A 27,912-nucleotide genomic window follows, 5' to 3' on the forward strand; every position below is an offset into this window, starting at 1 on the left:
CCAGTGCAGGAGACATGGGTTTGATCCCTGATCTGGGAGGATCCCACATGCTGCATGCAGAACAGCTAAGCCTGTGCACCACTGCTGAGCCTGTGCCTCAGAACCTGGGAGCCACAACTACTGGAGTCTGAGCACCCTAGGGCCCCTGTTCCTCCACAAGAGAAGCCGCTGCAAAGAGAAGCCCGAGCACAACTAGAGAAAACCCCCCATAGCAAGGAAGACCCAGCACACCAAAAAGAGATACATTAAATTAACACCAACAACAAAATAACAAAAGAGTTGTTGAATGGCTGTGAGTTCTAAGGGACATTTGATGATCAGGAGTGTCAGCGTGTCTTTATTTTTATGTTTTATTAAAAAATTTTCAATTGAACTATAGTTGATTTACAATGCTGTGCTAGTTTCAGGTGGCAGCAAAGTGACTCCGTTTTTTGTTTGCTTTGTCGGCGTGCCATGTGGCATGTGGGATCTTAGTTCCCTGACCAGAGATCCAACCTGTACCTCCTGGCAGTGGAAGCTCAGAGTCTTAATCACTGGACCAAAAGGAAAGTCCCAGGTTTATACACACACACACACACACACACACACACACACACACATTCTTTTTCAGATTCGCTTCCATTATAGGCTGTTACAAGACATTAAGTATAGTTCCCTGTGCTATACAGGAGGTCTTTGTTGGTTGTCTGTTTTATATATAGCAGTATGTATATTTTAATCCCAAACTCCGAATTTATCCCTCCCCCCTTTCGTAACCATATGTTTATTTTCTATATCTGTGAGTCTGTTTCTGTTTCATAAATAAGTTCATTTGTTTCATTCTCTTTTTAGATTCCACATATAAATGATATCATATGATGTTTGTCTTTCTTTGACTTACTTCACTTAGTATGATAATGTCTGGGTCCATCCATGTTGCTACAAATGGTATCATCTCATTCTTTTTTATTCTTCTTTAACAAAACTTTTTATTTTGTATTGGGGTATAGCTGATTACAAGGATGTCTTTACATCAGATTAGTAAATCAGATTAGTAAATGCACTGGCTCTTACATAATTCTGATAAGCTAGACATTCTCAAAATAATTTCTGGGACCAAAGAAACAAAAAAACCACAAACAGGCAAGACATGTCTTTCTTTATCCCCGTAAGGTGTCAGTAAATCATGAAACTTCTGTTTGTTTGTTTTTTCCAATAACAAAAATCTGTAATACTATTAGGGGAGGTACTTTACTATTTTACAAGGATTCCAGCAAGTCTATTCCAATAAAGGCCAAGCATAAGTAGGCTGGGTTTTCCAGGTGGCGCTAGTGGCAAAGAATCTGCCTGCCAGTGCAGGAGACATAGGAGACTCGGGAAGATTCCCTGGAGAAGGGCATGGCAGTCCACAGCAGTATTTGGCTAGCAAACCCCATGGACAGAGCCTGGCGGGCTACACTCCAAAGGGTCAAAAAGAGTCAGACACGACTTAGCATGCACACATAAGTAGATTAAGAAATTTAACTTCTTGTAATTTCTTTCTAGGACTTCCCTGGTGGTTCAGATGGTAAAGCGTCTGCCTACAATGCAGGAGACCCAGGCTTTATCCTTGGGTTGGGACGATCCCCCGGAGAAAGAAATGGCAACCCACTCTAGTATTCTTGCCTGGGAAATCCCATGGATGGAGGAACCTGGTAGGCTACAGTCCATGTGGTCGCAAAGAGTTGGACACAACTAAACAACTTCACTTTCACTTTGTTTCTTTCCATTTCTTTCTAAACATCTTTTTATTTTGTTTTGACTAAGGATATATATTGGTGGGAAAGTCGCAAGCAAGATGAAAGTGGCTGTGGACTATCACGTACCAGATACTTGCAGATAAAATAGAACCCAAGGCTCAAAGTCTTGAGAATGAGCTATGAGCCACAGGGGTATTTTACATTGGTAAGAGTTATAAGCCTCTGAAAAGATATAAGAGGCATGAGCTTTTATACCCCAATAACAGAGCATTTTATACCCCAATAACAATTTTTATTTTGAAATAATAAAAGTAAAACATAAGATATTATACATAAAAATAAGACAAAAATGTTCTCAATACTCAAGAAACTAATAAATCCACAGTTTTTTTTCTCTCAGAAATCAAGAGATCAGGTAAATGAAAAAGCAATAATGCAGTACTGGGCATGACTTTGGCCTAAATCAAGCATTTGGGTGGAGACGGAAATGGTAACCTACTCTAGTATTCTTGTCTGGAGAATCCCACGGGCTGAGGGGCCTGGTGGGGTACATCCACGGGGTCACAAAGAGTCAGACATGACTGAGAGTGAGCACATACGCAAGCATTCGGGGCTTCTCAGAGACCCACGGAGCCCCTTGGAGGGGGAGCTGCCTGCAGGCTACGCTGATGTGAAGAGCAATCCAAGATAGGTACTTTTTTTTTTTTTTTCAAATCTTTTGGCTGTGCTGCACAGTATGTGGGACCTTAGTTCCCTGATCAGGGAATCAGGGTTCCTGCATTGGAAGGTGGATTCTTAACCACTGGACCAGCAGGGAAGTCCCTGGGCTTGCTCCGTATCTCTTTTCCTCTTTCTCCAACCCCTGTCTTTGCAGGGAAGCCTAAGGACTGGCTGGAGAAATGTAAGTCAGCCACTGGCGTAGGGAGCACAGGGCAGGGCCGCAGGTCCAGGGGCAGGGAGAGGAGGCAGGGGCGGGGGTCCTTTGGGACCTCCATCAGTCTTTCAGTTCCTTGAACGTTCACCAGCTCTGTCACACACAGTCCCTGGAGGCAGTCGACAGCTGCACATGCAAAGGACGGAACAAGATCATTTTGGATATTGCTCAGTTCTAGGAAGGAAATGGACTTCCCTGATGGTGCAGATGGTAAAGCCTCTGCCTGCAATGTGGGAGACCCGGGTTCGATCCCTGGGTTGGGAAGATCCCCTTGAGAAGGAAATGGCAACCCACTCCAGTACTCTTGCCTGCATAATCCCATGGACAGAGAAGCCTGGTAGGCTATAGTCCATGGGGTTGCAAAGAGTCGCACACGACTGAGGGACTTCACTTTCACTTTCAGGAAGGAAATACAACGGGTCAGTGAGAAGGACAGTCAGTGGGGGCATATGGGCTTGACTTTAAGGCTCAGAAGAAGCTTGCCCTGTGACCATCTGGGCGAGAAGTCCGCAGGAAGAGGCCGGCCCGAGGCTGGAGCAAGCTTGGTGTTCACCAGGAAAGGACAGTTGGGGCAGGGAACAGGCAGGTAGGCGGTCAGGAGGAGGCGAGAGCTCCGGGACCATTGTCAAGGACCAGGGCAGGACCTGTGTAAGCGGTCCCTTGGGTGCGGGGGAGGCAGGTGCTGGCACTGCGCCTCATCTCTTGCAAGGGGCTGCACCCAGCCCTGACCCGGGGAGCTCACGGGGACTGGCCAGTCACAAGCGCTGTCTAACAAAGACCACAGAGGGGGCCTTCTTAGGGGAAACCCCACCCCTTGTTGCACAAAGTGTGCCCCTGAGCCCACCAGCTGGAGCCTACACCCACTGCCCCTTCTGAAGCGTGTGAAGTCCAGGAGGGGTGCTGACAGCCCAGCTTCAACCTCTGGAGAAGCTTCTATGCTCCCCAAGCACCAGGCATGTCCCCCCGTGTATCCCCAATGCTCCCAAGGTCAAGAACACCCTGCTCTGCCTGCTCTGGCCCCCAGCGACTCATTCCCTTAGAGTCACCACCTGGGCCCCACTGAGGGTACCAGGGCTCAGTATCCCTGAGGGTGCCCACCTCCTTGGGATAGTCCTCCAAGTCCAGACTCCAGACTGCCTCCCCTGCCTGGAGGGACCCCTCCGCCCCAGAAGCCAATGCCTGGGGACTCATCACTGGGTGCACACATAGGGGCACCAAGGAGGCACAGGTTCCTGTGCCTCCCGGGTTCCTGGCTGTAGAGACAGGGACACGGGAATGAATAACCAGCGATGTTTCCACACCCTCCCCCGCCCCGCGTTTTTTTTTTTTTTTTTTTGCCATTTCCTTCCCCGTAGGACCCAGGTAAGAACGTTTGTAAAAGGCGATTTCAACTTGAAAATCACCCTGAGGAGGGTGACAAAAAGGGCTGGAACCTGCCACTATGAGGCAGCTTGGGCCACGCGCGGGGACCAGCTTGAGGCCCGCAGAGGGAAGGACGAGACCCAAAACCACCAGTCCCCCAGGAGAGGCTTGTGGGGGGTCTTCTCCTCCCGGCTCAGCCCAACAGTGCCCGGCCCCAATCGGCACTCAGTGAGGACTTGGGACTGTGCTTTCATGACAGTCCTGACGGTGGGCCAGGTCCTTGGTCCTTGCTAGAGGAAGGAGCGGCTAGTACAGAGGGCAGCGGGGGGCGGCCAGGCCCCCAGCGCGGCGGACGAGAGAGGGGTCGGCAGCTCGCACCGGTTCCCGGGCCACAGCAAGGTACGTCGTTGGGGACCAGTGCCAGTAACAAGCTCAAAGCCGGGCACTGTGACGTCCCAGGTACCCAAACAAACCTTGGACCAGCCAGGTCGTCGGCCCGGCCGGGGCGGCCAGGGTTCCCGCGGCTCCCTCTCCCCCAGGGGGCGCTCAGCGGGGCCCTGGAGCGGGTGGGATCCGAGAGGGCGCCGGGCGGCGGGGGGCGAGGCCATGCGCCCGCAGGGGGCGGCGCAGCTGCTGGCGCTGCTGCTGGTGCGGATCGAAATCGCCGAGCAGGGTGAGCTCGGGCGAGGGCTGCGGGCGCGAGCCGGGGTGACGGGGGCGGCTGGGGCGCGAGGAGGCAGAGGGGAGCTCATCTCGTCTCCTGCCCCCAGCCTTTCGGGACAAGGACCTGCTGCTTCCAGGTAAGGCGTGCGGGAGGCGCTTCCCCGCGGAGGGCTCGCGTGGGCCCGAGCGCGAAGGGCGCCTCAGCTTTCCCTCTCCCCTCTCCAGGTTTTCAGAACTCGTCGATGCTCTCATGTAACTGATGGGCCCCGGGGGGCCGGGGGGCAGGATGGGGCGGGCGCCCGCGGGCCACGGGGGCGGGTCCCCAGCGTTCGACACTTCCTGGGTGGCACGACCCCAGGACGCGCGGTTCCCCCGGGAGTCCCTTCCCTTCCCAGTGGGTGAGGGTGGGCAGGATGAGCCTGCCTCCCACAGCTCAGCCTGGTGTCCGTCTGTCCATCCCAGGGCCTTGTGGCCTCCAGGGCATCCAGGTGCGCGTGATGGGTGGAAATGAGGCCAAGCTTGGGCGCTGGCCTTGGCAGGGCAGCCTGCGCTGGAATAAAGTCCACAGCTGCGGAGCGAGCCTGCTCAACCGCCGCTGGGTGCTCTCCGCCGCGCACTGCTTTCAAAAGTGAGTCTGGGGGCAGGGGGCCCGCTGACCCCACGTCCCGGGTCTGTGCCAGGACGCGCGCCCATGTCCCACGTGGCCGTGACCCTCGTGTGTTCCTGAGCCCCAGGCTGGGCTGCAGCCCGTTACACACCGGCGCGAGGCCCCGGGGCGCTCCCGGAGAAAAACCTGTGCGGTTTCTTCCAGAACATTTGTGTGTCTTGTTCTCTTTCTCGCTCCATTTGTCCCCAAATGGCACCTCCAGCCTCCACCTTCCTCACCCCACCTCCCAGCGGAGGTGTGCCCCCGGGGGAGGAATGAGCTGAGGTAAGTGCTGGACAGGAGCCCAGCTGGTGGGGTCAGTGGTCCCCGAAGCTGTTTGGAGCCCAGCCTGTGTGGCCCCTGTGAACCTGCTGGTCCCCTTAAGAGCAGGGCCCTGGAGGCGACAGGTGGTTGAGTGACCGGCCAGATGAGCTGGCAGAGGAGGCACTCTCCTGCCGAAGTCCCCAGGTGTGGGACTTTGGTTGGGGCTCTCGGGGCTCTCCCCGTTTCTACCTTGGCCTCTTTGTGGAAGGAGGACCTGCTAATGGGGTCCAGGGTGAGCCGGGCAGCGTCCCAGTGGTCTCAGGCTCAGCGAGCAGCCCCACGCGTGCTGGGGTGGCCCACCCTCCCTCTGAAGACCCCTGAGGGCTTTCTCTTCCCTTGCCAGGAACAGTTATCCCTCCGATTGGTCAGTCCAGTTCGGGGAACTGTCTGCCACACCATCCATTTGGAGCCTGCGGGCCTTCCTGCGTCGATATGGAGTCCAGGATATTATCACATTCCCCCAATTCAGGAGGAAATCGCAGCATGACATCGCCCTGGTCAAGCTCTCCTCCCCGGTTACCTTCAATAAGCACGTCCAGCCCATCTGCATCGTGTCCTCCTCCGAGGAGTTCAAGAACCGGAATGACTGCTGGGTGACTGGCTGGGGGGACATCAGTGAGATAGAGAGTGAGGTTGGGGACAGACGGGCGGGGGAGGGGAGCGGTATCCGCCAGGCCCTGTGCAGGCCCGCACACCAGCTCCAGGGGCCCTGCCTCAGTCTGTGCCCACTCTGCCCTCGCTTTTTCCCCTCAGCCGTTGGCCCTCACCTCCTCCCCCACCGCAGAGCAGGGCTTTCTGCACACACACTCAGCTCCCCCTCCCTTCCAGAGGCCCCCCTGCCCACACCTGCAGCCCCAGCCTGCAGGGGTGTGAGTTTTGGGGTGCATGAGGTTTTGGGGTGCACTTTTCAGAAAAGCACCGGGCTTTTTTTTTTTTTGGAGATACAGTTCACAAAGCATAAAAATCATCCTTTTAAAGTGTACAATTCAGGGACTTCCCTGGTGGTCTGGTGGTTAAGACTCTGCCCTTCCACTGCAGGGGGGCATGGGTTCAATCCCTGGCTGGGGAACTGAAATCCCACATACTATGTGGTATGACAAAAAAAAAAAGCATAAAATTCAGAGGGTTTTTTTTTTTTTTTGGATACTCAGAGTGGTGTAGGTATCACCACTATCTAATTATGGAACATTTTCATCATCTCAAAATGAAATCCCAGGCTTATTACCCATTACTCCTTATTCCTCATTGTCCTTGGCCATAGTCCCTGGCAACCACTAATCTGCTTTCTGTCTCTATGGATTTACCTACTCTGATCACTTCATATGAACATGATCTACAACATACGGTCTTTGGTGCCTAGCTTCTCTCACTCAGCATAACATTTTCAATGTTCATTTTTGTTTTGGCATGTGTCAATACTTCATTCCTTCTTTCTTTTTGCGTTATTTCTCATATCAACCATTTTAAAATGTATAATTTGAGACTTCCCTGGTGGTCCAGGGGTCGAGATTTCACCTTCCATCGCAGCAGGTGTGGGTTCCATCCCTGGTCAGGGGACTAACATCCCACATGTTGTTGTTGTTCAGTTGCTAAGCCGAGTCCGACTTTGTGACCCCACGGACTGCAGCATGCTGGATCCCACATGCCTTGCAGTCAAAAAGCAAAACAAAACATAGAACAGAAGTGATGTTGTAACAAATTCAATAAAGATTTTTAAAATGGTCCACATCAAAAATAAAGTCTATAATTGAATGGCATTTCAAACATGCACAGTGCATAACCATTGACTCTATCAAGTTCAAAAACATTTTCATCACGCCCAAAGGAAATTCCATAACCATTAAGTAATCACTCCCCATTACAGCCCTCCCTCCAGCCCTTAGCAACCACTACCAGCTTTTTGTCTCTATGGATTTATGTTTTCTGGGTATTTCAAGTAAAATGGAATCACCCACTATGTCACCTTTCATGTTTGGCTTCCTTTACTTAGCATAAAGTTTTCAAGGTTCATCCATGTTATAGTATGTATCAAAACTTCATTCTTTTTTTACAGCTGAATAATATTCCATTGTAGGGATGCATCACAATTTGTTTATTCATTCATTCACTGATGACTGTGTCGTTCCATCTTTTGGGTATTTGTGTCAATATTAGTATACAAATTTGTGCTTGAATACCTCTTTTCGGTTATTTTGTGAATGCATTTAGCAGTGCAATCCTGGATCACATGATAATTTTATTTTAACTTCTTGAGGAGCTGACAGTGTTCCATAGCAGCTGCTCCATTTTATATCCCCATCAACAATGACGGTTATAATTTCTCTCCATTCTCCTCTACACTTATTGTTTTCCAGGTTGCTGTTGTTTGGGGGGAGGGCATCCTAATGAGTGTGAAGTGGTGTCTCACTGTGGTTTTTTTTAAATAATAATATTTATTTTTGGCTGTGCTGGGTCTTTGTTGTTGTGCAGGCTTTTTTCCTCCCGTTGTGGGGTGCAGACTTCTCATCGCAGTGGCTTCTTCTGTTGCAGAGCTTGGGCTCTAGGGTACATGGGCTTCAGTAGTTGTGGCTCCTGGGCTCTAGAGCACAGGCTCAGTAGTTGTGGCCTACCAGCTTAGTTGCTCCACAGCATGTGGGATCTTCCCAGACTAAGGATGAAACCTACATCTGCTTTGGCAGGAGGATTCATAAGCATTGAGCCACCAGGGAAGCCCCCTCTCACTGTGGTTTTGATTTGCATTTTCTCTAATGACCCGTGATGTTGAGCATTTTTTCATGTGCTAGTTGGCCATTTGTATATCTTCCCTGGAGTAATGCCTATTTAAGTACCTTACCCTGTTTGTTTTTTTTTTTTTGGCCACACTACATGACTTGTGGGATCTTAGGGATTGAACCCGGATCCTCAACGATGAAAGCAGTTGTAACTACTGGACCAGCAGGGAATTCCCACCTCATTTTTAAAAATATTTAATTAATTTATTTGGCTGATCCTGGTCTTAGTTACTGCACAAGGGATCGTTGATCTTCGTTGCAGCATGAGGGATTTCTTTTTTTTAGTTGCTGTATGTGGGAGCTAGTTCCCTGAGAAGGGCAGAACCTGGGCCTCCTGCATTGGGGCAGGGAGTCTTAGCCACTGAATCACCAGGGAAGACCCCCAACCCATTTTTAAATTGAGTTGTCTTTGCAGTTGAGTTGTAATAGTTCCTTATATATTCTGGATACTAGACTCTTTTTAGAGATGTGATTTGCAAATATTTGTTCTTATTTTGTGGGTTTCTTTTTTTTTTTTCTTTTTTCCCCTTTTTTTTCTTCTTTTTCTATTTTTTTTTTTTAAACTGGTTCCTGGGTCTCACTGCATAGATTTAATTGGTCTGGATGTGGCATGGATGCTGGGGTATTTTAAAGCTTCCCAGGTGATTCTAATATGTAGCTAGGGGTGAGACCAGCTGGCTTGTTGGGTTCATAATGAGCAGAGGGCCAAGTGATGCCAGGAAGGAGGGTTACAATAATCTCCAGGAAACAGATAAAGAGCTAAAGATTTGAAAGTTGAAATGAAGACCTCGCCCAAGTTCTGTCGAACAGGTAGGCTTTAGTGTCTGAAAGTTGTGTTTTGAATCCTCTTACATAACTTCAAATTCCTCGAAATAGGGATCATAACCTCCCTCCTCCCAGGTTGCTCCATGCTGTCAGTCCCTGGTGTTAATGCGGGAATAGCACTTCAGACTCAGGGCTGAGCCAAGACTCACGGACCACATCTCTTTTCACTTTCATGATAGTGTCTATTTTTTAAAAATATATTTAATTATTTATTTTTGGCTGCACTGGGTCTTTGTTGCTGCTCATGGGCTTTCTTTAGTTGCAGTGTGCAGGCTTCTTCTCATTGCAGTGACTTCTCTTATTGTGGAGCATGGATTCCAGGGCCTGCAGCTTCAGTAGTTGTGGCATGTAACCTCAGTAATTTCGGCTCGCAGGCTCAGTAGTTGTGGCATGTGGGATCTTCGAGGACCAGGGATTGAACTTGTGTCCCCTGCACTGACAGGTGGATTCTTAACCACTGATCCACCAGGGAAGTTCATGATAGTGTCTGTTGATGCACAACATTTTTAACTTTGATGAAGTTCTGGTTGCTTTTTTCTTTTTCTGCGTTAACTTTTGATGTCATGTTTAAGAAATCATATTCAAGTTCAAGGTCATGAAAATGTACTCTCATGTTTTCTTGAAGACTTTAAGTTTTGTTATAGTTTTAGCTGTTACATTGATATGTATGTCTTTGATTCATTTTGAGTTGATCTTTGTTTATGGTGTCTGATAAGGGGTCTGGCTTCATTTTTTTGCATTTGGATATCTAGTTGTCTCAGCACCATTTGATGAAGAGACTATTCTCTACTCTACTGAATTGTCTTGGCACCCTTGCCAGAAATTAGTTGGCCAAAGAAGAAAGGGTTTGTTTCTTTTTTCTACACTCAAAATTATGTTCCATTGGTCTGTGTTTCTATCCGTTTGCCAGGACTCCATTGTTTAATGCCTGTACCTTCCAATTATGCTTTGAAATTGAGAAGTATGTGTTCTCCAGCTTTATTCTACTTTTTCAAATATTGGTTTTGTTATTTGGGGTCTCTTGATATTTTACGTAAATTTTAGAATCAGCTTGTCACATTCCACTCAAAAGACCTTTGGAGTTTGGATAGAGGTTGCATTGAATCTGTAAATTGCTTTATGAGAGTACTGTCATTGAAATAATATTAAGTCTCCAGTCCATTAACATGAGATATGTTTCCATTTATTTAGATCTTCTTTAATATCTTTCAGCAATCTTTTATAGTGCTTCTTGTGTACAGATCTTTCATATCCTCAATTAAATCTATTTTTAACTATTTTATTCTTATTGATACTATTACATAAATGAATTTTCTTTTCTGATATTGTTTTGGAATTGTTCATTGGCAGTGTACAGAAATATAATTGATTTTTATGTCGATTTCAGATCTGCAGATTTGTGGTTTATTAATTCTAGTCCTTTCTTGTGTATTCTTTATGATTTTCTGTATACAAGATCATGTCATCTGTGAATAAAGAGAGTTTCACTTCTTCCTTTCCAACTTGAATATGTTTTTATTTCTTTTTCTTGCCTAATTGCTCTGACTAGAACTTCCAATAAAATGTTAAGTGGAAGTGGCAAAAAAAACTGGCATCCTTGTCTTAGGGGGGAAGCTTTCAGTCTTTCACAATTCTGTATGATATTAGCTGTGGATGCTTCACATATGATCATTATCAGGTTAGGAAAGTTCTCTCTATGCTTACTGGTTGTCTTTATAATGAAAGAGTGTTGGATTTTCCTGCATCAATCAGGATAATCATGTGGGTTTTTTCCTTTGTTCTATTACTATAGTATGCAGTATATTGATTGATTTTTATATATTGGACCCCCCTTGCACTCTTCAGATAAATCTCACTTGGTCACGGTGTTAGAATTCCTTTAATATGAAGGACAGTGAAGCCTGGCGTGCTGTTGTCCAGGGGGTTGCCAACAGTTGGACATGACTGAACAACCAAACAACAATGCCACTGAAGTCAGTTTGCTAGTATTTTGTTGAGGATTGTTGCATATATGTTGATCTGTAGTTTCTTCTGTGAGATAGCTTATCTGGCCTTTGTTGTCACAGAACGAGTTAGGAAGTGTTGTTCAAAAAGGTTTGATGTTAATTTCTTTCTGTGTTTAAAAAAAAAAATATTTACTTGCTTGGCTCTGTGGGGTCTTAGTTGCAGCATGTGGGATCCTAGTTCAAACCCTCATCCTTTGCATTACAAGGCAGATTCTTAACCACTGGACCACCTGGGAAAACCCCGTTTGATAGATGCCACCATTTAAGTTATCTGGCCCAGAACTTCTCCTCATTGGGAGATTTCTGACTACTGACTAAATCTCTTTACCTAGATTTTCTATTTCTTCTTGAATTTGTTTTGGTATTTTGTGTGTTTCTGGGAATTTGCTCCCTTCTTCGAGGTTATCTAACTTGTTGGCAGACAATTGTTCATAGTGCTCACTGAGAGTCCTTAAATTTTCTTTACGGTCAGTGATAGGGTCCTCACTTTCACTGTCAGTTTTGTTGACCTTTCAGAGAACCAGCTTTTGCTTTCGTTGATTGTTCGCTGTTGTTTTTCCCTTTCCTAGTTGTTTTTTAACCTGCATCTATCTCTTTATTATTTCCTTTCTCCTTCCATCTTTGGGTTTAATTTGCTCTTCTTTTCCTAGTTCCTTAAGTTAGATTATGAACTTGAGATTTTTCTCCTTTATTAACATAGGCATTTCCAGCTATAAATTTCCTTGTGAGAGCTGCTTTTGCTCACTGCCATGAATTTTTGATATGCTGTGTTTCTATTTCCATTCATCTCACAGTGCTTTCTAACTTTCCTCATGATTCCTTCTTTGGTTAGGAGTATGTTGTTGAATGTCCATATAGTGAATTTTTCAGTTTTCCTTCTGCTATTGAAGGAACAGAATTCTAGCCTCAATCAGCTGTTTTCTATGCGGGCAGTCTTTTCTACTTGATTCTAACTCATTTTGTGGTCTGACATCTATCTTGGAGAATGTTTTGTATCCACTTAAAAAGAATGTGTGTTCTGCTCTTCTTTGGGGGGGTTGTTCTGGTCTACTGACTCTTCAAGACCTCTATTTTCTTAGTGGTCTTCTCTTTGATTGTTCTTTCCATTAATAAAAGTGGGACATTGAAGTCTCTGGCTGTTATTCTAGAACTGTCTGTTTCTCCCAGCAGTTACATCAATTTTGTGTCATGTAGTTTGGGGCTCAGTTGTTAGGTGTGTAGATATTTATAATTATTTTATCTTGAAGACCTGACACATTTATCAATATGTAATGTCCTTCTTTGACTCTTATGACATGTTCTGACTCAAAATCTATTTTGTCTAACATTAGTACAGCAACCTCAGCTCTTTTTGGTTACTATTTGCATGGAATGTCTTTTTCCAACCTTTCACCTTCAACCTATATTTGCATTTGGATCTAAAATTATTGTCTTGTAGACAGGATATGGCAACCCACTCCAGTATTCTTGCCTGGAAAATCCCATGGACAGAGAAGCCTGGCAGCCTACAGTCCATGGGGTCATAAAGAGTCAGACACGATGGAATAACTTCTAACCTCACAGACAAGATATAGTTGGATCCTTGTTTTTAATCTATTCTGCCAATCTCTGCCTTTTACTTGATGTTTAATCCACTTACATTAAAATTAATCACTGATAGGGAAGAATTTACTGCTTCCTTTATTCTGTTGGTTTTCTATATTTTGTCAGATGTAGAAAATATAGATACTTTGTATCTATATCTTATATCTATACCTATGTCTTATATCTTATTTCTTATTTCTTCTTTTCTTGTTTAATTGATTTTTATTAGTATACTGTATTGATTTTCTTCTCATTTCCTGTTCTGTGTATTTTTTAGTTATTTTCTCAGCAATTTCTCTGGAGATAAGTTAATAACTTAAACTTGTAACAGTCTGTTTTGAATTAATACCAACTTAGGTTCAATAGCATACAAAAATTCTGTTCCTATACAACTCTATTCTTCTCCTTTAAGTTGTTATTGTCACAGTTTACATCTTTATATTTTGTGTAGTCATTAACAGAGGTTTATAATTATTTTTATGCATTTGTCTTTTAAATTGTATAGAGAAAAAAGTTATGAACCAAAATTATAATAATGCCGGCTTTTACATTTACCTGTGTAGTTACCTTCACCATTGTTCTCTATTTCTTCCTGTGGGTTTAAGTTTCATTTTGATTTCCTTTCATTTCAGCCTGAAAGGGTCCCTTTTCCATTTCTTGAAGGGCAGGCCTACTATGATGAACAGTCTCAGCATTTGTTATCTGGGAATGTCTTAATCTCATCTTCATATTTTTGGAAGGCCGTTTTGCCTGATATTGAATGCTTGGTTGACTGTTTTCTTCTCTTAGCACTTTACGTATGTCATCCCACTGCCTCTTGGGCTCCAGGGTGTCTGGAAGGAATTTAGCTGTCAGTCTTGCCAAAGATCCCTTATACTTGATGTGTGTCTTCTCTCTCAACGTTTTTTTTAATAAGATTCTCCCTTTGCCTTTTGATATTTTGATGAAAATGTATCTCGATGTGGATCTCCTTGTGTTTATCCTACTTGGAGTTTGTTCATCTTCATGAATGTATAGATTCATGTGTGTGTGCGTGCTCAGTCATGTCTGACTCTTTGCAATTCCATGGACTGTAGCCCACCAGGCTCCTTTGTCCATGGAATTTTCCAGGCAAGAGTACTGGAGTGGGTTGCCATTTCCTACCCCAGGGAATCTTCCCAGCCCAAGGATTGAAGCCACATCTCCTGCACTGGCAGACAGATTCTTTATCACTGAGTAATATCTTTCATCAAATTTGGGAACTCTTCAGCCCGGATCATTCAGCTGTAGTACACTGATTACAAACAAGCTCAGCAGCATCAGCCCCTCCCCTCTGTGTATGCTTCAGCCAGGATCTCTCCCCACTGGTCCAGGCAGGGCCTGTCATCTGCATGCCACGGAGAGGGAAACTGAATCTGGGGGAGGAGCTGTAACAGCCTCCCCATCCATTGGGCCCTTCTGTGGTCCACCATGTACTGGGCCCTGGGCTGGAGCAGAGGAGCCATGTCCCGGGTACTGTGGGTGTCCCAGGAAGTCCACTCCCCACCTTCTTACCCCGTTTCCCCAGATGGCAGAGGAGAGGCTAAGGTTGTTTCTTTCTCTCTCCCGCCCTCAACCCCTGGCAGAGCTGCCGCCTCCCTACAATCTCCAGGAAGTGCAGGTCTCCATCATAAACAAATCCAGGTGTTCCTACCTGTTCCAGCAGCCTTATTACCGCAGCAACATCAATTATGACATGATTTGTGCTGGCTCTGAGGATGGCGATGCTGATAGCTGCAAAGTGAGTACCCGGCCCCAGTGACGGCCGTACCACTCCTCCCCATCTTGGTTCTGAGGGCAACCCCCTTGACCCCCCACCAATGCACCCTCAGAGTTTATTCATGAGATCACTGTAGACCTCATTTATCCAGCCTGTAAAACAAGCTTCCTGTTTCACATTCATTGTACCTCCTTGGATCTTTATGTGAAATCCAGAGGACAGCCTCTGCTCTCCCAGCCTCTCCTGGGGCCCCTCATGCCCCACCCTCGGCCTTGCTCACCCACACTGCTTTCCAGGGTGACTCAGGCGGACCCTTGGTGTGCGAAAAGAATGGGCGGTGGATTCAGATTGGAATTGTGAGCTGGGGAGTGGGCTGTGGTAGGCGCAACCGGCCTGGTGTCTACACCAATGTCAGTCTTTACTTCAACTGGATCCAGTTGCTGACGGCCCGCAGCACACCCAGGCCAGGCCCCTCTCGGTGGCTGCTCCCCCTGGCTCTGCTCTGGACTCCCTTCCTCCTGCGGATGGCCTGTGCACACTTGAGTCCATGAGGATGCTGTAGTTACCGCAGCTCCGGGCACAGTCACCAAGGGCTGGGGGCACCCTGGTGGCAGGACGGCCTGCTGGATCAGGCCTCGTCCCCTTCTGTCCCCTTTGCTAATAAAGTGTGTATATTCAAGTTGATGCCCCGCAGCACAGTCTGTGGCTCCGGGTGGCTTCCTGGACACCCTCATGGTCACCTGCATCCTGTCCACCCCAAGACCACTCCCCAACTCCTAAATCACCATCCATCCAGGTCTGGGTTGCAAACAACAGAGTCCTCTCAGGTAATTCAATCTGAGAGGACGTTAGTAGCACCAGGGTGGCTGGGGGCTCGGAGGGCTGGAGTGGGGGTGCTGTGGTGGAAATGCCCCCAGACTCCCCAGTGCTCATACCGTGTCCCCCACCACACAGACGCAGACACTCTGGTCTCACCATGGTCCCCAAAGCCTGAGCTGGGACCAGCACAAGGGTGCGGGTAGTTCATTCGGGAGGCAATGCCAAGAAGCCCCAGTGAAGAGCGGGGAAACTGAGGCAGAAGGGGTGAGAGCCAGTGACATTTGACCCTTGTGGCAGCTGAGGCACAGTCTGGCTGCCCCCCCTCACCCCAGAGTTCACACAGACACACCTCAGCATCGCCTAGGGACAAAGAGCCAGTGTGGGCACTTTTCTCCTGACTCCCTGTGGTTGAGGGCTGTCCTGGGGGCATGGAGGCTCCAAGCTCCATCATGTGGCCTGGGTGGAGGGGGCGGCATCAAGCATGTCTGCCCTGGCCCCACTGGGCTCCCAGAACACAGCCTCAGTGTGGCCAACGGACAGGTCAGCAGGGTTGCCTGGGGCCCCTGGGAACTGCTCGGGCAGATCTGCATTTTCATGGGACCCACAGGTACTGTGAGCACAGAAGGTGCTAGAAGCTCTGGTCCGGCTAGGGCTGGTCACTGTGGAGGGGCAGGCGGAGGAGTCTGGGAGGGGTGTCCTCATCACTCCTGCCTGCCCAAAATCCACATCGGCTGTGACACCACTTTCATGCCCCTTAGCAGCCCCCAAAGCTGGAGCTTCCCCTTCCCCAACTACTGAGCCCACAGGCTGCAGTGAAGACCTGACTCAGCCAAATAAATAAATATTTTTTAATAAAATAAATAAGTTTTAAAAATGATGAGGGGCTTCCTTGGTGGCTTGGTGGTACAGAACCCGGCTGCCAATGCAGCAGACATGGGTATGATCCCTGTTCTGGAAAGATCCCACATGCTGCAGAGCCAGTAAGCCTATGCAGCACAACTACTGAGCCCATGCCCCGTAACGAGAGAGGCCACCGCAACGAGAAGGCCAAGCAGCATGGCTAGACAGTAGCCAGCCCCCGCTCGCCACGACAGGAGAAAGCCCACGCAGCAACGAAGACCCAGCACAGTCAAAAGGAAATCAGTTCAGTTCAGTTCAGTCGCTCAGCCGTGTCCAACTCCTTGCGACCCCATGAACCACAGTACGCCAGGCCTCCCTGTCCATCACCCACTCCCGGAGTCCACCCAAACCCATGTCCATCGAGTCGGTGATGCCATCCAGCCATCCCATCTTCTGTCGTCCCCTTCTCCTCCTGCCCTCAATCTTTCCCAGCATCAGGGTCTTTTCCAATGAGTCAGCACTTCCTATCAGGTGGCCAAAGTATTGGAGTTTCAGCTTCAACATCAGTCCTTCCAATGAACACCCAGGACTGATCTCCTTTAGGATGGACTGGTTGGATCTCCTTGCAGTCCAAGGGACTCTTACGAGTCTTCACCAACACCATAGTTCAAAAGCATCAATTCTTCGGCATCAAAAGTAAATAAATGTTTTTTTAAAAATGGTGAAACTGAGTCCCAGAGAGGTGACAGAATCCTTAAGTCACCTAGCTCACAGCGGCCCATGTCGACCTCAGGCTGTGTGGTGTGCGTGACTCGAGGGGCCGGCAGGCACCTGGTGGCTTGTGTCTTCCATGTTTCCCAAGTGGGACTCACCTGCTTTGAGATTTCCACCCTCTGCCATCTGCCCTTCGGAGCAGGCAAAACCTGAGGGCGTTCCCGCTCATCTCCCACAAAGGCCCTCCGGGCTGGCCCCACACAGAACGCTCTCTGCCTGGTGTCCCATGTGTTACCGGAGGACCGCGTGATTTAATGCCTGTGAAGCGCTGGGCCCCAGACCCGGCTGCCCCATGACACTGCCCACAGGCCTGCCTGGCAGAGTGTCACAGCCCCTCCTCCAGCAGCAGGCCGAGTACCCTCTGGTGGCCTAGTGCCTGCGTGACAGTCTCGTCCACAGAAATACCGCCAAGCCCGCCCAGGCACACATTCCCCATAGCGTCCTGTTCAGGGCCACTTACCCCAGCCCGGTGCCACAGCGCACTCCTCCCTGCGGCCCGGCTCACCCCACACCATTGTCCCTCCTTGCATGACTCCTCTTGTTGGGGTCGGCATGGGGTGGGCTCAGGCTGCAGCCCTCCCAGGGGGCCCGTGTTGCGCTGGGACATCAGTGGGAAAACACCGGGTCCCGGGAAGGCCACCCCACCCCCCACCTCATCTGCTGCCAGGTCTGCAGGGTGCCGGGGAGTCTGGCCAAGAGCAGGGCTGGGCGCTCATCAGAGACGAGTCTTGTGCTGCATGCGGTGGGCTGGGTGCTGCCATCCTGAAACACACTGGCAGGGCAGCCGGCTCGGGGCGCACCTCCCCTCCACCTTTGTTGAATGTTACTTTGTTTTCATTCTTGGCACTTAAAGACTTTGATTGGAAGCTGCCTTACAACCCCTAGAACCAGCATGAGTGAAGGAGAGTTGGTTTAGAAGGATACAGGGCAGCCCGCCGAGCCTAAGGATGGCTGGAATGAGGAGCTCCAATTCTACAGGGCACTGTTCCTCAGTCTGGAAGATTCCAGGCTCTCGAGCCAGCTGAGAGTCCTTGCCTGTGGCCTCAGCCATGGCTTCCCCTGCCTGGGCCCCAGTGGTCCTCCCTCCCTCCCTCCTCCAGGGTGAAAATCTCAGGGGAGGATTCTGATTGGCTGGTCTGGGGTCACATGCCACCTCTTGACCCATCACTGTTACCTAGGGGCCATGGTGGGAGGCTGGCCCTGTTTGGATCATTTGCGCATACCTGGGAGTCGGGGCAGGTCCGGCAGCAGAGAAAGCTGGCCTCCTCCGCCTGGCCCCCAAGAGGAGGGTGGTGAGACAGGCAAGCAGATGACATTTGTCCAGGGTCCGTTTGTGCAGGGTGACTCAGGGGTGAGACAGGGCATGTGGGCCAGCAGGGGCCTATGCCTCAGTTTCTCGATCTGAGGCACGGAGCTGGGTTGGGGTAAACCCCTGGGAAGGGGTTTCCTTCCTACTCCTCTCAGGTTTGATTGCCCATTAGTCAACCAGTTCCAGATCCTCCCACCATAAGCCAGTTCCTCAGGAGGAATTTGTTTCGGGGTCCCTGCCCTCAAGTGTCCTCCAGGCCTCCCAAATTGCAACAGGTAGATGCCCCCCCCCCACCAGCTTCCCTGCTGGACTGGGCATCCAGCCTTCCAGTGAACCCCCTCTCAAGGTATGGCCCCAGAGATGGCTGTGTGTCCCCAGGGTCATGGGTCAGTCTCCAGCCCACCAGCCTCTCCAGCTGCCCCAGCTCTGCCCACTTGGCTCCACTGCAGCCAAGGCCTCCAGTGGCGGCTGAATCTGGGGTAACCAAGGTCAGGCACCTCAGGGAGGGCGCTGCTTTTATTCTTGTGGCCCTTCTAGAGCGTTTCCATCAGCCGGGCGCGGTTCCAGGCTCTGCAAGGGCTAACCGTTAAACTTCACGACCACCTCGGGTCGGGGGGCTGTTTTACAGAAGAGGAAACTCTCCCAAGGTCTCGGGGGTGGGAGGGATGACATTCTACAAACCAGCTCCGGAGCGTGGGCTTGAGCCTGGTCCTGGAACGTGGACAGTGGAAGTCAGGCCCGAGGCCGCCCTCCCTTGTTTTGCATGGAAGGACTGGGGCTGGTTTGCCATTAGCTCCCCTCACTCGTCTCCTTCACCCTCGCCACCCCCCGTGCCTACTGGCCCCTCCCACTTACTCCCGAACACTCAGCGCCCACTCCGTGATGGCACTGCTCTTGCCATTGGGGACTGGATATTTGTGCATGTGCTCAGTCGTGTCCAACTGTTTGCGATCCCGTGGACTGTAGCCCACCAGGCTCCTCTGTCCCTGGGATTCTCCAGGCAAGAATACTGGGGTTGGTTAGCATTTCCTCCTCCAGGGGATCTTCCTGACCCAGGGATTGAACCCGTGTCTCCTGTGTCTCCTTCACTGACAGGTGGGTTCTTTACCACTGAGCCACCTGGGAAGAACGTGTGTGAACTTTCCAAAATGTATATGTTGAATCTTTAACCCCAATGACTCTGGATGTAATTAAATGAAGTAATAGGGTGGACTTATTAGTGTCCTTATAGAAACAGATACCAGGGACTTTCCTGATGGTCCAGTGGCTGGGACTCTGAGCTCCCAATCCAGGGGGCCCAGGTTTGACCCCGGGTCAGGGAACTAGATCCCACCTGCCACAGCTAAGACCTGGCACAGCCAATAAATAAATAATTTTTTTTAAAAAAAGAGTGAGACACCAGGGGACTTCCCTGGCAGTACAGTGGTTAGGACTCTATGCTTCCACTGCTGGGGGCCTGGGTTCAATCCTTGGCCAGGGGACTAAGATCCTTCATGCCATACAGCACAACCAGAAAAGATAAAAAGACAGCAGCATCTCCCCCCTCACTACCCTTCATGCCCAGCAGACACAAAGAGAAGGCTGTGTGATCACTCAGTGAGATGGCAGGGCAGCCCCCTACAAGCCAAGAGAAGAGGCTCACATCTGGCCAGTTCCTTGTTCTTGGACGTCCAGCCTCCAGAATGGAACTTGAGCCCCAGTCTATGGGCTCAGACGGTAAAGAACCTACCTGCCATGCAGGAGACCCGGGTTCGATCCCTGGATAGGGAAGATCCCCTGGAGAAAGCAGTGGCAAACCACTCCAGTATTCTTGCCTGGAGCATTCCATGGACAGACCGTGTAGTCGCAAAGAGTTGGCCACGACTGAGCGACTGACACTGTGGTGTGCTGTCCTGGCAGCCTGCGCTAAGACAGGGACAGAGACCCAGACCCTGCCTCATGGAGGGGAAACAAACAGGTGTGAATCAGATCTCCCCTGTCACACATCACCTTGGGACACAGCCAAGGAGGGGGTGTGCTGGACAGAAAGGCCCCCAGGACGGGGAACCAAGTGGACGGCTGCTGGAGGGGGCAGCCTTGGTAAAAGGAGGTTCCGGAGCCTTTCCAGGGGGTCGGTGCAGCCCAGGCCCCCACCCCCAGCCCATGCCGTTCACCCCAGCCCCCACTCCACCCTTGCCTGGCTGGACTCAGGCTCCCACCCCCAGTTCCGTGCACCTTGGCCCAAGCCAGGCTTCCTTCGAGAAACCCAGGTGTCCCTTTCCTGCCACGGCAAAAGCACTGTTCAAAGCATCTTTGTTCAAGGCTGGACTGAGGAAGCCGCAGCCCCGCCCTGACCTCCTTAATTACCTCCTGGCCCCCAGCCCCCTCCTGGCTCTTTAAGCCCCCAGATCCTCCCCCAGCCCAGTTAGCAGGGAGGACACCAGCTGCAAGGGTGAGAAAAGGATACGGGTCTTTGGGGAACAGGGTTGGGGGGCACCTATCAGGGAAATACAAGATGGGGCAGGGGCTGGGCTCCAGGGCTTGCCTGGAGACCTAAGGCGCCCAAATCGTGCAGCACTTGGGGGGGCAGGGGTGGTCCCTGGGGCCTGGGCATAGGGCATAGAGCCTGGGCCACAGGGCTAGGTCTGGGACCAACCAGGGTCTGAAGGAAGACAAAAGGAGCTCAGGGTGGGTGGGGGGGCTAGATCCTCCTCTTCTCTTGGCAGGCTCCAGCCAGGCTAGTCCTGGGCAGCACCACCCTTACTAGGCCCAGCCCTGAAGACAGAATGAAGTGGGCTTCCTCCCTCCAGGTCCTGCTCCTACTGGGGCTGGGTGAGTGGGGGCGGGGCTGGGGGTGCTGACCACAGGAGCTTTGGCTTCCATCTGCCCAGCCTTCCTGCTTCCTCTAGAGCACTCTAAGGCATCCTACTCTTTTTTCTATTTTTGGCTGCACTGGGTCTTCCTTGCTCCTTCCAGGCTTTCTCTAGCTGCCGTGTGTGGGCTTCTCACTGCTGTGGCTTCTCTTGTTGCATGTAAGATCTTCCCCGACTAGGGATTGAACCTGTCTCCCAATCTGCATTGGGAGGCAGATTTTTAACCACTGGACCACTGGGGAAGTTCAGGCATCCTATTCTTGGCTCCAGAGCTTCCCCAGTGACTCAGCGGTAGAGTCTGCCTCAATGCAGGAGCCACAGGAGACGCAGGTTAAATCCCTGGGCGGGGAAGATCCCCGGGAGAAGGAAATGGCAACCCACTCCAGCATTCTTGCCTGGAGAACCCCATGAACTGGTGGGCTACAGTCCCTGGGGTTGAATAGAGTCGGACACAACTGAAGTGACCTAGCACACCCCCACTACTGGCTCCAAAGGTTCAAGTTCTGTCACTGACCTTGGGCTCTCTGAATCTGGCTGTGCTCGTCTGTGTAATGGGTGTACGTCCCCACCTCACAGGGCTCTGGGGAGGGTTTAATCCTGTAGCCGATTGCACAAAAATCTGGCATCAAGTCAGTGCGACATATCATTCCACCCTCCTTCCTAATCTGTGACCGCCCTCCCCGTCACCCCGTTACCTGACACCAGACCCGTAATCCAGTCCCTTCCCTGCTTCCACCTCCAGTAGCAGCTGGGACCCTGGCGTCTGAAGGTAAGGAAGCCGCGGAAACCCGCTGTGCCTACCCCTCCATAACCCCGCCCCCCGTCTCCCCGGCCCCACCCCTCCCGAACCCCGCCCCCCCGAATCCCGCCCCCCCGCCTCCCCGTCCCCCACTGCTCTGCCCACCCCCAGTCCCCTTGTCCTGCCAGCTTGTGGGCAGCCTCGGGTGTCCAGTCGTATCGTGGGCGGCCGGGACGCCCGGGCCGGAGAGTGGCCGTGGCAGGCGAGCATCCAGCACCGCGGGACGCACGTGTGCGGGGGCTCGCTCATCGCCCCGCAGTGGGTGCTGACGGCGGCACACTGCTTCCCCAGGTCAGCAGGCAGCCAGGCCCCGCCGAGGGACGGTCCCCTACCCCTAGGGCTCCTCGTCGAGGTTTGCCGGGGCGGGGCGGGTGGAGCAAGACCCAGGGAAGGTCTTGGATCCGGGGGCTGTAGGTAGCCATGTTGGTACAGACCCCCGGGTGGTTGGGCAGGGCACAGCCCTTGTTCCAGCGTCCCACAGCCACCGGGACCCCACGCCCAGACTTCGCACAGGTCTCACCCCGGGCTTTAAGAGAGAGGGCGGCGGGGACGAGCGCTCCTGGGCTGGAAGGGGAGCTGCTTTAATTAGACCTAGCGCCCCTGTCACGCAGGAAGGCGCTGCCCGCTGAGTACCGCGTGCGCCTCGGGGCGCTGCACCTGGGTCCCAGCTCGCCCCCTGCTCTCCTGGCACCCGTGCGGAGGGTGCTGCTACCCCCGGACTACTCGGAGGACGGGGCCCGCGGGGACCTGGCGCTGCTGCTGCTGCGCCGCCCAGCACCCCTGAGCACCCGAGTCCAGCCCGTCTGCCTGCCCGAGCCTGGGGCCCGCCCGCCGCCTGGCACACCCTGCTGGGTCACTGGCTGGGGCAGCCTCCGCCCAGGAGGTGAGGCAGAAGGCAGGGCACAGGGGCACTGGGGGAGGGCCAGGGGCTCTCTCCCCAGCTCGCTCTGACCTCCAGAGACCCAGACATCCTCCCTGTCAGGCTAGGGAACCCTGGGCTGGCAGGTGAGGCTTTTCCCACCAACACCTGCTTTCCACCTCACCCTCTGCGGGCTCTTCCTGGGTATCCGACTCTTCCAACCCCACGGACTGTAGCCCACCAGACTCCTTGGTCCATGGGATTCTCCAAGAGAAAATACTGGAATGGGTTGCCATGCCCTCCTCCAGGAGATCTTCCCAACCCAGGGATCAAACCCACATCTCTTAAGTCTGCTACATTGGCAGGCGGGTTCTTTACCACTAGTGCCATCTGAGAAGTCTCTGCCGCCTCTTAGACCTCCCCCTTCTCCTCCAGTGCCGCTCCCAGAGTGGCGACCCTTGCAGGGAGTGAGGGTGCCACTGCTGGACGCTCGCACCTGTGACCACCTCTACCACCTGGGCACCAACGTGCCCCGGGTCGAGCACATAGTACTTCCAGGGAGCCTGTGCGCCGGCTACGTTGGGGGCCAGAAGGATGCCTGCCAGGTGTGAGAAGCTGCCTAGAACGTCTGGGGCCCACGCCTCTGTGGCCAGCACCCTATCTCCTTAGAACCCGGGACCCAGGATGTACCACCTGCAGGCTCAGTGTACTGAACCCCGACCCAGAGGCACCACTGAGGGATGGCATCCTGGGACCCAGAGTCCCTGGGGGGCTGGGACCTAAGCTCTCGTTTCTCCTGCAGGGTGACTCTGGAGGACCCCTGGTCTGCATGAAGTCTGGGCGCTGGGTCCTGGTGGGTGTGGTGAGCTGGGGCAAGGGCTGTGCCCTGCCCAACCGTCCAGGGGTCTATACCAATGTGGCCACTTACAGCCCTTGGATTCAGGCTCACCTCAACATCTGATGCAGTGACTGACCGGAAGCCAGACTCTGGGGACCCTCGGCTGCCCCGTCTGTCTGGGGACCGACACATCCCTCACCCTTCTGACCGAAGGCTCAGAGGCCTGATAAAGCCAAGGAGCCACCCATCCATCCATTCGTCTGTCTGTCCCCGGCATCCTCCGTGGAGCTCACCAAATGCGAGTTGCCAACCCTCCTCTAGGAGCCTCCCATGTGTCTAGGGGTCTCACATGCCCTCTGTTCCCTTCCTGCTCTTATTCAGCCGCCCTGAACTCCAGCCAGGGCATCCAGAGACAGGCAAGTGAGTTAGTGCTGGGTCTGGTCTGTGTGCCCCTCTTTTCCAGAAGGAGTCAGAGAGATTCAAACGTGACCAGGACCCAACCCCAAGGAGACGATTGTCCTTTGCTAGCTTTGAAGGTGGAGGGGCCACGTAGCGAGGAGCCGAGGGTGGCCCCTGGCAGACAGCCAGTAGGGAAAGGAGCGCCTCGGCATGACAGCTGCACGGGACCAAATTTGGCCAATAACCTGAACAGGCTTGGAGGCCAACAACTCCTCCCCCAGCCTGCGGACCAGAGCCCTGACAGTCTATGCCCTTGATTTCAGCCTGGTGAGATCCTAAACAGGAACCCCGGTGAGCCTACCCACAGGGTTGTGATGTAATAAATTAGTGTTTAAGCTGCTGTGTCTGTAGTCATCTGCCATAGCAGTAGAAAACTCCTATTTGCCCCACTGTAGTGACGGTGCCCCAGGAAGCAGGTGGCGGCCACCAGGCCTGGCCTTCCCACACATTCAGGAGCCTGGGGCACTTGGCATCATGCCCTTTACCAAGAGGGGCCCCCAGGTAGGCCTGGCCGTAGTTTCTGCTGTCCTTAGCTTTTTCTGCCACTCCCCGCTTCCGTGCCCTGGGTGGGTCTGGGCTTCCCGGCCCAGGACCTCCCTGCCCCACCTGCACCTGGAGACCGGCCTAGGCCCTTTCAGCTCCCTGACCACCCTCACGTGCTGGTACCTGGTGTCCTTGCCCCCTCTGCCATCTTCTCACCCCCAGGCCAAGGGTCATCCGCCTGTGTAGACAGAGCTAAGTTTCTAGAGCATCAGGAGGAACACGAACCTGAACAGAACCTGGAGACTCCAACCTTCGGAGCTGACAGGGGCGAGGGGGGCAGGGGATCAAGGGGGGCTGTCCCTGAAGGGGCAGCCTGGCTGGACAGCGCTGAGTGCGGCTGCTCCCGTGCAGGCCTGAGCCGTGGCTCCCTTCCTTTTCTTCTTTTTTTGTGCCACTCCATGTGTCTTGTGGGATCTTAGTTCCCCAACCAGGGATTGAACCCCTGCCCTCTGCTGTGAAGGTACTGAGTCCCCACCAGCAGACCGACAGGGAACTCCCCCTCCTTTTTTTTTCTTTTCTCCCAGCGGAAAAAAGTGACTGCAGCAGGTGGTGGCTGCTGGGCCAGACCCGGCTGGGAAGGAGGGTGGGTCTGTGAACAGCGAGTGAGCTCCAGGCTGCCGCCTCCCCTAGGCTGAGTGCCGTCCACTGTAGGCAGAGGTTGGCCGTGGCGGGCCAGGCGAAAGGCTGTGAGCGCGTCGCAGTGGGGCCCTAGTAGCCCCGGCTGGGCGATGCTGACCGTCCTCCCATCCCGCCCTCAGCCTGGGGCCCGCCAAGAGAACATCCTCAAGACGCCTCCCAAGGCATTGAGACCAGAACAAGCCAGGGACTAAGAGCCAGGATGCTTCAGTCTTGGGCCTGCCGTGATCAGAGTAATGGGTCCCCATTCAGAGCTCAGTGTTTCTTTTATATATATATAATTTATTTCTATATAATTTATATATTTTATTTATTTATTTAAATTCTGGCTGTGGTGGGCGTTCACTGCTGTACACAGTCTTTCTCTGGCTGCGACACGTGAGCGTCCCCTTGCGGTGGCTTCTCTTGTTGCAGAGCACGGGCTCGGGGGCACAGTTGAGGCTCTCCGAACGGGAGCACAAGGGCCCAGGAGGTGCAGTGCAGGCTCTACTGCCCCTCTGTGCCCGCAGGCTCAGTGGACAGCACCCTCTGCCGCTGCATCCCGCCCATCAGCAAGGCCAGTGAGCCCAGAGGGGGTGTGTGAGGGGTAAACTGGGCCCAGCATCAGTCTCACGCTGCACCCCGTCCCCGCGGGCCTCAGAAAGCCTGCCTGACCTGCCAGGAGGGGCATTCAGAGTAGTCCCGAGAACCACCCCTGCCGGGGACAGGACGCTGGGCTTCTGTCCATGCAGGTATTTTTAGCCGTTCACCTGCTCCAGTTGGTAGCGCTGCAGCCAGATGGCCCAGCCTCTCCCAGGAGTACTGATGCACCTGTTTCCGCATCTGTGATCTGACCTGGTAACATCTGCCCCATTATGGCTGTTGGGAGAGCCATCTGCTCAGCGAGCACGCGGGTTGTGCCAGGCATTGGTGGGCTCTCAACTGATCTCTGAACACTCGGGAGGTGTTCCCGTTTCATGAATAGGGAAACAGGCCCAACGAGGCTAGGTTATGTGCCCCATGACCCACAGCAGGCAAGATGTGAAGCCAGATTTGAATCTGGGCCATGGACTCAAATTCCACAGTGAGTTACGTCACTTCCCTTATAGAAAATAGTTGTAAAATGCTAGAAATGAAAGACACACTAGTAACTAGCAGTGATTGACAATTACTATTTATTTTTAATATGTATTTTATTTATTTGGCTGCACTGGGTCTTAGTTGCAGCGTGTGGGATCTAGTTCCCTGCCCAGGTAATCAAACCCAGTGCGTGCGTGCTGAGTCACTTCAGTCATGTCCAACTCTTTGTGACCCCATGGACTGTAGTCCACCAGGCTCCTCTGTCCTTGGGATTCTCCAGGCAAGAATACTGGAGTGGGTTGCCATGCCCTCCTCCAGGGAATCTTCCCAACCCAGGTATCAAACCTGTGTCTCTTATATCCCCTGCATTGGCAAGTGGTTCTTTACCACTGAGCCACCTGGGAAGCCCCCAGCTCCCTGCATTGTGAGCACACAATCTTAGCCACTGGATCACCAGGGAAGTCCCTGACAATTGCTATTTATTAATAACATTTTAAGAAATTTAAATAGAGCAAAGGAGAAGGTCCACCAGCTGAGACCCTACACACTTAGTTTAGAAGCCAGGGAGAGTTTCCATGGTGAGCTTTGAGTGGTTGAAGCAACAGGGCAGAAAGGACCCAGGCGGACTTCCTGTGCAGGAAAGCAAGAGCAGCTGGCCAGCTGCCTCACCTGCCATCTTGAGGAGGGTCTGCACCCAGCTACAGAGCTGGGGGCTGGGGGCTGAACCTCTATACCTCCTTCAAGCCTCTCCTGACCCCATGCTCCCTGCAGGAGGTGTCATTGTATTCACTGACACAAGGACGGAAGTTATCTCCTGCAACCGACCCCCGACCCCCGAACACAGCACCGTAGGGTGCACAGAGATCCCATGTGAGGGGAAGGGCTGCCTTGAGGCCTAGGCACGGAGGAGACCCAGGAAGGAAAGGGGCTTCAGAGGACTCCTGAGGAGCCAGAGGTCAGAAGTCAAAAATTATAACTATGGCTATAGTTTAGGAAACATCTATATTTATTGAGTACTAACTCTTGGTGATATTACCCAAAAGCTGGGTTTGCTTCTTAGTGGGTATCGAACACAAAGACACAACCAAGAAGTAAGGATTCATTATTATTTGCGGCAAGTGAGACCACCACTTTGGGTATCTCTTCAAAAGCAGTATCTCCCTGGACAGCAGAAGTGGGGAAGTTTTAAGCTAAGGGTACATGCATATTCATGAAGGGGGTTGCCTTGAGGCCAGGCTTAGATCACAAAATGGCCTGGGCCAAAAATGGCTTCTCTTCTGTCAATAAAACCATACTAGGTTCACTTTCTCCAGGGACACCCCCCCCCCCCCCCGCCATCTGCTTACAGTAAGGCTCCACAAACTTTACAAACAGCTATTCTGCCACTTCAGAGAGGTGCAAACTGGGCTTTGGTGAGGTTAACTGCCCAAGGCTGCACACTCAGTGCCAGAGCAAGGATTTGAATCTCAGCAGGTCTGAGACCAGAGCCTGCATGGCTAGCCACCAACCTGATTCAGGGACCAAAGCAGCAGCATCTTCAGATTCCGCCCACTC

The 27,912-nt window shown here is 51.9% G+C and overlaps 2 protein-coding genes across 4 annotated transcripts; both read left to right on the plus strand.

Annotated features, from left to right (window-relative positions):
* Nucleotides 1–5,040: 5,040 nt before the first annotated feature.
* LOC133063359 (serine protease 41-like) lies at nucleotides 5,041–15,250 on the plus strand. Of its 3 annotated transcripts, none has more exons than XM_061152626.1 (4): nucleotides 5,041–5,305; nucleotides 5,991–6,274; nucleotides 14,438–14,592; nucleotides 14,868–15,250. In XM_061152626.1, the coding sequence occupies exons 1-4, from the start codon at nucleotides 5,091–5,093 to the stop codon at nucleotides 15,120–15,122; spliced, it is 909 nt and encodes a 302-aa protein (XP_061008609.1). In that variant the 5' UTR covers nucleotides 5,041–5,090; the 3' UTR covers nucleotides 15,123–15,250. The 3 variants fall into 3 exon arrangements, with proteins under 3 accessions (XP_061008609.1, XP_061008610.1, XP_061008608.1); XM_061152627.1 differs by having other exon boundaries at nucleotides 15,009–15,250; XM_061152625.1 differs by lacking the exons at nucleotides 14,438–14,592; nucleotides 14,868–15,250 and having other exon boundaries at nucleotides 5,991–6,839.
* A 1,760-nt stretch (nucleotides 15,251–17,010) lies between these two features.
* Nucleotides 17,011–23,784, plus strand: PRSS33 (serine protease 33). The gene is made up of 6 exons (XM_061153879.1): nucleotides 17,011–17,091; nucleotides 21,871–21,934; nucleotides 22,093–22,255; nucleotides 22,576–22,847; nucleotides 23,259–23,428; nucleotides 23,626–23,784. The coding sequence occupies exons 1-6, from the start codon at nucleotides 17,011–17,013 to the stop codon at nucleotides 23,782–23,784; spliced, it is 909 nt and encodes a 302-aa protein (XP_061009862.1).
* The last annotated feature ends 4,128 nt before the right edge of the window (nucleotides 23,785–27,912 follow it).

The sequence above is a fragment of the Dama dama genome, chromosome 10, assembly GCF_033118175.1.
Source record: "Dama dama isolate Ldn47 chromosome 10, ASM3311817v1, whole genome shotgun sequence".
Lineage (NCBI taxonomy): Eukaryota > Metazoa > Chordata > Mammalia > Artiodactyla > Cervidae > Dama > Dama dama.